This window comes from Pleuronectes platessa, chromosome 19, assembly GCF_947347685.1.
Source record: "Pleuronectes platessa chromosome 19, fPlePla1.1, whole genome shotgun sequence".
NCBI classification, from domain to species: Eukaryota; Metazoa; Chordata; class Actinopteri; order Pleuronectiformes; family Pleuronectidae; genus Pleuronectes; species Pleuronectes platessa.
In genome coordinates this window covers 12172484-12182140 of record NC_070644.1, presented here as the reverse complement: position 1 = coordinate 12182140, position 9657 = coordinate 12172484, and the positions used below count along the sequence as shown (strand labels likewise).

The 9657-nt window shown below is 40.8% G+C and overlaps 1 protein-coding gene across 1 annotated transcript; it reads right to left on the bottom strand.

The window, feature by feature from the left end:
- Window positions 1–1911: 1911 nt before the first annotated feature.
- surf4 (surfeit 4) lies at window positions 1912–8646 on the bottom strand. Its single transcript, XM_053411306.1, has 6 exons — window positions 8388–8646; window positions 5675–5861; window positions 5060–5136; window positions 4920–4963; window positions 3494–3680; window positions 1912–3197 (listed from the first exon to the last, which is right to left on the bottom strand). The coding sequence occupies exons 1-6, from the start codon at window positions 8433–8435 to the stop codon at window positions 2931–2933; spliced, it is 810 nt and encodes a 269-aa protein (XP_053267281.1). The 5' UTR covers window positions 8436–8646; the 3' UTR covers window positions 1912–2930.
- Between the last annotated feature and the right edge of the window lie 1011 nt (window positions 8647–9657).

The window sequence follows — 9657 nt, the reverse complement described above, 5'->3', positions numbered from 1 at the left end:
CCCCCTGATAAATGACTGAGCTCCTTAAAGGGACAGTTCACCCCAAAATCCACTCCTCACTATGTCGAAGGAAGGGTGGGTGAACTGTTTTAGTCCACAAAACACTTTAATATATATATATGTATAATTATGTCTCAATAGAAGTAAAGTGAGTCTGAAACCATGATTTGTTTTCATTGTCAATACATCCGATAAATGATTGATTTATTCTTTAGATTATAAAGTGGGGAAAGGTCCATTTTCCATATTTAAAAGTTGCAAATACACGAGAAGCTGGTTACAAGTTTTTAGCATTTTGGCTTAATATTCTTTTAAAAATCTAGAAATTATCAAAGTTGTTAATTAATGTTCTGTTTATCGACGACTCAATTAATCAGCTCATTATTCTTCAAACTTAGATTATAAAGTGGGGAAAGGTCCATCTTCCATTTTTAAAGTTACAAATACACGAGAAGCTGGTTACAAGTTTTTAGCATTTTGGCTTAATATTCTTTTAAAAATCTAGAAATTATCAAAGTTGTTAATTAATGTTCTGTTTATCGACAACTCAATTAATCAGCTCATTATTCTTCAAACTTAGATTATAAAGTGGGGAAAGGTCCATCTTCCATATTTAAAGTTACAAATACACGAGAAGCTGGTTACAAGCTTTTAGTATTTTGGCTTAAAATTCTTTTAAAAATCAAGAAATTATCAAAGTTGTTAATACATTTTCTGTTTATCGGCTGCTCAATTAATCAACTCATTATTTCAGCTTTGGAGAACTGTTCGGTGTCTCGGGTGCCGGGGTCATAAGGAAACTGAATAGTGGGTGTCAATTAGGGCACAATGACAAGCTTTTTCTTTAGAAGTATGACATTTTAATGGGTTCTTACATAGTACATTTGTTTAATTGTATATACAGGATACAAAGCAGTTTAGTATGCTGGGGATCATATTTTTTTAATCTTTCTCTAAACTCTGATGTTTTTGTGAAATATCTTACGCACCCATCTGAGCTTGTGTGAATCCACTGCAGCATTTATAAATACACTGATGAGGAAATTGTATATCATGTCCTACTTCTTCATTATTTTATTTCAATGGCATCAGTTTTTCAACTTTGTGGTGTCAGTGACCACTGATATTTCCTCCGTCAGTGAAACACAACTCCAGTGTTTGCAGAGTGCCGCCCTGTAATTTCATACAAGTATAAAACACACAATACATATTTGAACTAGATTCTGACAAACACATGTCTCCCTTGATTATTGGTTTATGTAATAAGTGAAAGGGAAACATTTGTTTAATATCTTTGAGTACATTCTCAGTTTTAGTTAAATTAAGGGGTCAGCTCTAAACTTTAGGAAGGTGGTTATCATTCCAACTGGAGCAATTGTGGTGTCAGGTCCAATGCTGAGACAAGTACAGAGGAGCTAACATCTGAATATATTAACCGTTACTATTATCCTGATAAAAAAACTATATAAAATATGTATATATATATCTTGTATTTAATACCTACTCAGATTTTCAGCTGTTATCGCTGTAAATAACACACAAAAATCAATGCTTTATTATAATGGGAATCAAGACACAACAGTCTTCAGATGTGTACATTTGTGTCCTGAAGTTTATCAACGTGGCGGTAAATTATGCTGTTCTCCACTGCAGAGAAGTGTTTACTGCAGCTGGCAACCAGAGGTCAGTATTTTCTCCATGTATCTAACCTAAAAATCTAATGTGGGGCTCTAAGCTCTTTCCAGCACCAACTCAAGACCCTTCATTCACATCTTCTGAGGAAACTGTGATCTCTAAGCAGTCCCCACTAAGTCTTGTTTGCACTCTACTGTGCGTATCATTAGTTGTGTACATTTCATGGTCCACTGATGTCAGTAAATCTGTGAGAGCATAAAACCTCTACCGAGCCAGTGACTTTATATTTTTGAATTTTTATTTTTTCGCCATGAACTTCCAAAATAAAAAAAAAGATCAAAAATACAATATAAACTTCTGAAAATCATTACACTGAATATTTTTTATTTTCTTATACAGGGAAATAAACACGCAAGTTCAGGTGATAAGTGACTCTGCTTAATCCTCTTTGCTTTTCTAGGTCGCATAACATGATGTTTCACAAACGTTGAGCCTCACCGACTACTATCCCCCGATCATAAACAGTTCACTAGTAAGGCATTTGCCAAATACGTACAGAACAAAGTGCCCAATAACGAGTCCTGGAGCTAACAACTGTGTTGAAGTTTTCAATCAAGCACGACTGTAATCCACCACTATACAATTTACACGTCCCCCCCAGGTTCAGTCAGTTGAGACTGAAGATTTACAGATTGCAAGGGTATGGTATTATAAAAAGAGAGATGAAATCTGGAGAGTAGATGCGAGTTGCTGTCAAATGAGCGCCCAAGGTTTCTGAATCAATGTGGAGAGAAAGTCTCAGATATTCCGAGATCCAACAGCAGTAAAACATCAGCGTCTATGGGGGGGGGGGGGGGGACTGCTGCACCATCTCCACTCATCCACTTTTATTCAGAAAATATGAAAATCAATCTATGATATGGAAAAAACACCCATAAAATACAATAAATTATTTTCATTCATCTCCTGAACACAGAAAAAATAAATCTCGTTATCCACTTATCATCCTATTGTTGTTTTCTATGAAGTCTTTTAATCGAGTTTATTTAAAATAAAAAACATCTGGCATGAACATGTTCAACGAAAAAATAAAAATAGCAGTCTGGTGGAGAATAGAAAAAAAAACTATGGGATGGTGTTGTGGATTTGGCCAAATAATCAAAACTAGGGGAAAAAAAGCGATGTACCCTGATGGTGTGGGGGGGAACTGGAGGAGAGGGAGGGTCTCTGTGTCCCGGTCGTGGGGGGACCTTAGTGGTGCTGGGCCATCCTCGTTTCTCATCCCTTCCTTTTGCCTACCACTCTTTCTTTTTCTCGTCCATGGACACGCCGCCAGGACCAAGAGCCACCACCAGCAGCAGGCCGCCGATGACAGAGGTGGTCTGGAAGAAGTCGTACTTGAGGAAGTCGTGCATGGGCTTGTAGGCGGGGATGGTCCAGAAAGCATTGAAGTAGACGTTGATAGCCAGGAGCCAAATGACGAGGGTCAGCGCCGCGAGTTTAGTTTTGAAGCCGATGGCCACCAGGATGATGAGGGCGGTTCCCACCATGTTCTGCAGGATCTGTAGAAAGAGGAAAGTCCAAAGTTAAACAGAGTTTATGCTTTAATTTGACCAAGATGAACTAATGGTAAACGGACATCACTACTGACAGTCAACATGCTCTGGAGACAAGAGATCAAATCAGTTTTAGTTGAATGTCAAACCACGGTGCCTGCCTCTCAACAACCAGCAGCTGTGGATCAGGAGACTGTGTCCAGATGAATGTGTTGTTACACTGGCCTTGACTGAATGATAAGGAATCCATGTGGGTGAAAGGACTGCAGAATGTAGGCGCGCTCTGTGTCACCAGTACTCACAGAGAAGAAGTTGGAGTCAAAGTGCAGCAGAGTCATGAACATGAGCACCAGCAGAACTCGACCGCCCAGCTGCATGTACTGCTTCGGCGAGCTCTCTCCCATGGAGGGGACTCCGGCGAACATGCTCTTTCCTTCCGAACGAGACTCGGCCAGCAGCAGGAGCAGACCACCTCCGAGGGCAAGGTTTCTGTGGGAGGAGAGAGGGGACGGTTATTTCTTCAGACCTGAAGTCAAACAAGTAGAAGAGGAGGCTGACTTCAATTGACAGATCAGCTGATCTTGTGTTTGCCTCTGACTCCTTGATGGTTGGTTGGTTTGATCGTTTGTAAAACAAACAGATTTCAACCAAACTTGGTGAAGGGATGGGACATGGGCCAAGACAGAGCCCATAACATATTGGAATGGATCCTGGATTTGTTTTTCTTCTTATCATTGCGAGATAGGTCTTTTTTTGGACAATGTCATTGATTTTGCAGGGAATAATTTATGGATCTTGATGGGGGGGGGGGGCATCAAGATCCATAATGTCTATGAGACTAAGACATTTAGTGCAGCTTGATTGAATTTAAGGGGACTGATCTTGGAGCAGGTATGTGCTCTACTAAGTTCTGTTCTATTTATTGACTGAAAGGAGTGTGGTTCCCAATATTACTTTATTGTTTACAGGAAATATATATACAAGAACCTACAGTACATGAATTACATGTACACAGATTGCTCAAACAGAAAAGTCTAACATGGCACAAGAGATTTCTGTGATGACTCATCTGACTATTAAGGATTAAATAAACTACAGGTCTCATCCACATTAATTATAGTCATTTTAACCAACTGTTTCAAGTTTGATGAAGAGCTTCTGCAGGTTTTAACAAGTTACATTTAAGACTTTTCAAGACCATAATGAATGAAGTTTAAGGGATGGCTCAAGTATGGCCGATATGAAGAAATATCGAGTTCCAGAATGAATTCCATTTTCCCATAATTGAAGATAAGATGAAGTAGCCTGTTAGAGAATAACTCATGATGCCCCACGCTATCCATCTACGTACCTAATAGTATGTAATAATTTAACATATTAAAACCCTGTACTACAAGCATATTAAAAGTTTCCATTTCTGCAGCACATTCTTTCAACCAGTTTAAGCCACTTCTAATCTGTGATTTTAGGCGATGGAATTTAAAGCTCAACATCAGAAAGTGTAAAAACAATATAAATTACATTTCAATAACATTCTGCTTCAAACATCAGTGAATTGCCTCCAGATCAGGCAGGTAAGATAAATGATTTGGAGATCAGAGTTGATGTTCGGGTGACGAAGCATTATGACGCACAATATTTCAATAAAGACAGAATTTCTCTGTTATAATTTATTGAAGCAGTGAATAACCATTTTTGGATCTGTGACTTAAACTGAGTGACACCTACCTCATCAAAAATTTAAGGTCCCATAAAATGCTGTAAGCGACAGTCTGGTGGAGAAAAAAGGAAAATGTTTCAGATTAGACACAATGACATACTGTTGGGGGAGTATATTGAACATGTAGTTATAGTGTCTTTATTCGCACCTGTAGAGCTATGATGCCAAATAATCCAAAGCAGGCATACTGTACAAAATTTCTACTGAGGATGAGGACACAGCCGCCTGTTGGGATACACAAGAGTAAAGATGGTTAAAGTTATGGCTAATGTTTGTTTCTCCAAATAAAAAATGCCTGCCTGTTGTATAATTTGCCATTTTATGATATAATCATGATTACGTTAAAGCTACTTTGAAAACAATTTGAAAAACTTATGCTCTTAGAATTGATCGACCTCAAAGTTCAACGAGCTTGGTGAAGCAGTTTCTCAACAGATTCATGATCAAGTGGGCCTTCAATATGTCACAACAGTCTCCTCTGATTCATAAGTCAGCAAGATGATTTGTATCTCACAAGTAAAGTTTACTGTGCTTGACTTTACTGCGCAACTCTCTGCAAATGGCAGACGCGATGTGGCTGAAATACACCAGGTGCGCCTTTAAAACTTTCGTATGTTTAATAAAAAAGATACTTTAAAGTAGAAGAGTGGTAGGCAATTTTTTCAATTTCGCAGAAAGGATATTGCACGACCCCCAGATACACGAAAACATTGAGCCGACCTGTCTTTGGTCCTGACTGAAACCCTCCAACGCTCTCACTCACCCAGCTGTCCTAGGAGGTTAAGCAGCACAAAGCACGTAGCCAGGAAGTAGCCACAGCTCCAGGTAGCCTCGATGTAGTCCCTCTGCTCATTCCACTGGAACCACATGCGGATGCCATCCTCCAGGAAGGTGCTGATGAGACACAGGCGTGCCAGGTGGGGAAGGTACTGTTTGGTTACCCGCAAGAACTGGACAGCAGGAGAAAACAGGAGAGGGTAAGTGACTGGCGAGAAAAGAAAGAGCTGATGTGGCGACTAAAGAAGAAAGCGTCAATATCGCGCACAACAATACAACATTGCAATGGGTCATTAAGCAGTAACCAGGGAGTCTGAAGCTCTAAACAGACTCTGACCTTTTTAAAACCCGTTGAAATTAAATGAAAGACCAAACATGCAATGGAAATACAAACCAAAAGTGAAAAAATACTTTTTTCCCCAAGTAAACACTCTCTGTCCGATAGACTCTCCACCAATGATTCTTCTTATTCACCGAGACCCAATCAATCTTGAATATCATTACTTTGCCATTTTTAGAAAGGTAAAGGTTTTAAAAGGACCCACAGCCACCCAGAGCAAAACATCATAACTGAATTTTATAAATAAGTCCTTTTAAAAAAAGAAATAATGGTCCAAGGTTGGGAAGCCTGCTACTAACTGACATAAACACTGTCAAGTATAGTAATAATGATAAATCCACTAATCATTTGCTGAATCGTAATAATGCTGAAGGGAATGTCAGAATAACAGTAATTTAAATTACAATTGCTGACTTGCTTAATTCTACACACAATCTAGATCTCCTTGTGAAGTACAGGAAACAGTGCATGATGACTCCTGAAATTATGGTAGTAATGTAGGATGTGAACTGAGTAATTTTTTACTGCTTTAGTCAGTAACTGCAATAAAATAGGTGCGAAATGTAGATTCGATTTTTTTTCTCACAAAAAAGCCTTTAAAATATCCTAATATTACACAATCTTCATACTGATTATTTCATTATATAAAAAGGGAATAGATGTTTACCTTTCATAGTTTAACACCGTACAATCACTTACTTGTGTTCCAGTTAGCCACATGTGACGCTAAGCCATAAGATTTAGGCCACATATGGTTCTCCCTCGCTAATGTGAATGTTGAAATATTAAACCACGAAACAGTAAAGGCGTGGAACTTAAGACTCATAAGATTATAAACTGATGCAACGGATTTCAAAAGAGTAAGAAGGTAAAACATGCCGGTAGACGTTGTGTTGTGGTCTATAGATCTTAAGAAGATAACAGGTCTCCATGTCACAGTCTCCCGAAAGGCCCCTTTGTTTTGAGTTGGAGTTGAGAACATAAAATAAATAGTTAAAAACAACAAACTACCCTATGCTTTTCTGACAAACTGAATTCATGAGCAGATTTTCAGACAGTCCAGTGCCAAGAGTCGAGGAGCAGTGACCTGCCCACTCCCCGCCTCCTCGGCAGTCCACATCAGCACAGCCAGACCGCGGCAGCCTATCAGCGTCTATCCCCTCCCACTACGACTGCTGAGCGAGATGTGAATGGAGGAAGAGGGTAACCAATCGGAACAAGCCCGAGGGTTGCAGGGTCTCAGCCACAGGCTGGAAATAGACTGTGGAGAAGGTGTAAGCAACATGTTAGCTCAGGGGTCCATTAGTGAGGGATGTGCCCTTAAAATGGGCTTAGCAACGTGTCTTACAAAGCAAACAAACCAGTGTGCAGATGCCCAATTTTAAACACACGAAACAGAGAACTCATGATAGGAGGGTATGAACCAATCAGTCGTAATCAAATGAAGGTAGTGGAGTATTTTCTGGCATGTGTGTTGGGTTCGACCTCACACAGTTGACACAAACATACACAAAACACAGGGTTGATATTAGAAATGACAGATCTACTCCAAGGAGATAGCTGATTTTAAATCTGGCTCGTCCTAAAAAAAACATTAAGCTATGAATGCAGCACACACACACATGACTGTAGCAACTTTACAAGAGGACAGAAGGTACATCACATACACACACACACACAACCTGTGGAGTTTTCAACCCCAAGCTTCACATCAACATGTGTCACACAGGCTGACCTGAAATCTGAACTGAACCTCACTTTCTGTGGAGCAGTGGATGTCACGCCATACAGGAAATTTAAAAAGTAGCTATGGTAAAGCTAGCTAGTTGTAGCATGTGTCAGACAGTGAAGACATCCATATTTTTTGGGGGGTTGGGGGGGGGTGATCTGGGTGTTGGAGCAGCTCTGTCAAGGCCACACACAGATTGTCCAGTTTGGGGGAAAGCCCAACACAGAGGAGTCAAATCAATGCAACGCAGTTAGCAGCAAATGCACAATATGGTTAAACCTTGTGGCTACAAGCTAACGAGCTGCTAACTCCCGAGTTTAACTTGTCAACCGAAGCTAACAGTTGCACTTTTGTGGAACAGTTATCAATGTGGAGACGTGTGACAGCACACTGACACACACCAGCCGTCCGTGCACCCTATAAATGCGAGGAAATGAGCGTCTGCTTTCGCGAAATGTCAGGTTCGAATCCCCGGCAGGGAACTGCGGACGTGTACAAACTAACAGCAAAGACGTCAGACCGCTAACAGGAGACACTCGGCGGAGAGTCACTTCCAAACTAGTTAGCGGCTAGCATGCTAACAGCGGCTAGCGGTGGGGGACACCAGCGCAGCTAAGGGCTTGAAGTTACCTGATCCGCCACGTCTTCCGCGGTGTTCATGAGTTCCTCCTGCCCCATGTCTGCTGCGCCTGTAGCGGTTCTTCCTCTGTGTTAACGCCGAAGGCTGGAGCTCAACACGGTGCGGTGAAGTGCTGGGGGTTCTTCTTTTCTCCGGCTCGGACCGTGTTCCTCGCCCCCTTTGCTCGCGTTATTTACTTGAAGATTTCCCGTTCGCCCTGGACGCGAGAGAAAAGGCCGCCTCCGCCCCACAATGCCCCGCGATCTGACGGAGCACCACACAGGGCCCCCCTACGCTCCGCTGCTGCAACCGCTGTATGCCACGTAGACTGAAGCGTGCGGGGCCCCGGCGCCGCTGTCCGCGGGTTTATTTGGCTTTTTTGAACGCGTGTGAACGAGAGTAGATTCACGCCACGCACTCCACCGCCATTCATCTGTATCTGTGTAAACGATGACACTCCCCTGTTACTGTTAGTCGTGGAGCTTTTAAAGATGGCTACAGGTTATAGACAGATGTGCATTCTAGCTGTCTGTTATATCTCACATGGACTTCATTATGTTAGTTAATTCAACTTAATAAAATTGATTCATTAAAAAATAACAGTTTCACCAATTATTAAAAATTAAATAATGTGCGTTATAACATCAGAGACCTATTTTAATCTGTTACCCTTTTGCCTTTTTTTTCTTTTGTCAAAATAAACCTGCCCATCTATATATCCCTCTATCAATCAATCAATCAATCAATCTCTCCCCTCTCTCTATCTCCTTTTCCTACCTACCCATCAATCATCTTTCTATCTATCCATCCATCCCTAATGGATGTGTATGGCTCAGGGAAATTCCACAACTTGTCTAGCATATAAACAGATGCTTGAATATACACAATTGAAGGAAATTGAACATGTTGGGTCATCTCAAGTTACCAAGACAGCATCAGCACCAGTTGAAATCATAGACAGTTAACAAAATATAATTTATTTAAGAAAATTCAACTCTGTTAAAGAGCACAATTACTGCATATGCTACTCCCTCGTGTAGTGTTTTGATATTGGAGAACCTATAACTTGTATAAGTGTTCATGACTGCACACAACATGATTCACATGTGTTTTATTAAAGCATTCCACACTTTATCTTCACCCTGCAGGACTTTAACTGCAGTCTGGACGGACACCATGCAATGCAATATCTGCTGGAGTTATTCGTCAGTGCACGGCTCATACCGGTGCTGGTGTTTGCGGCGTCCAGTCAGACATTTTGGCTGCTGGTGAAATGGTGGG

Coding starts and splice junctions, on each gene's coding strand:
- surf4 (XM_053411306.1), bottom strand. CDS start 8,435: ATGGGGCAGGAGGAACTCATGAACACCGCGGAAGACGTGGCGGATCAG. Junction 3,681..4,919: donor GACCTTAAATTTTTGATGAG/GTAGGTGTCACT, acceptor CTCCTCCCACAG/AAACCTTGCCCTCGGAGGTG. Junction 3,198..3,493: donor TTGACTCCAACTTCTTCTCT/GTGAGTACTGGT, acceptor CTCTTTCTACAG/ATCCTGCAGAACATGGTGGG.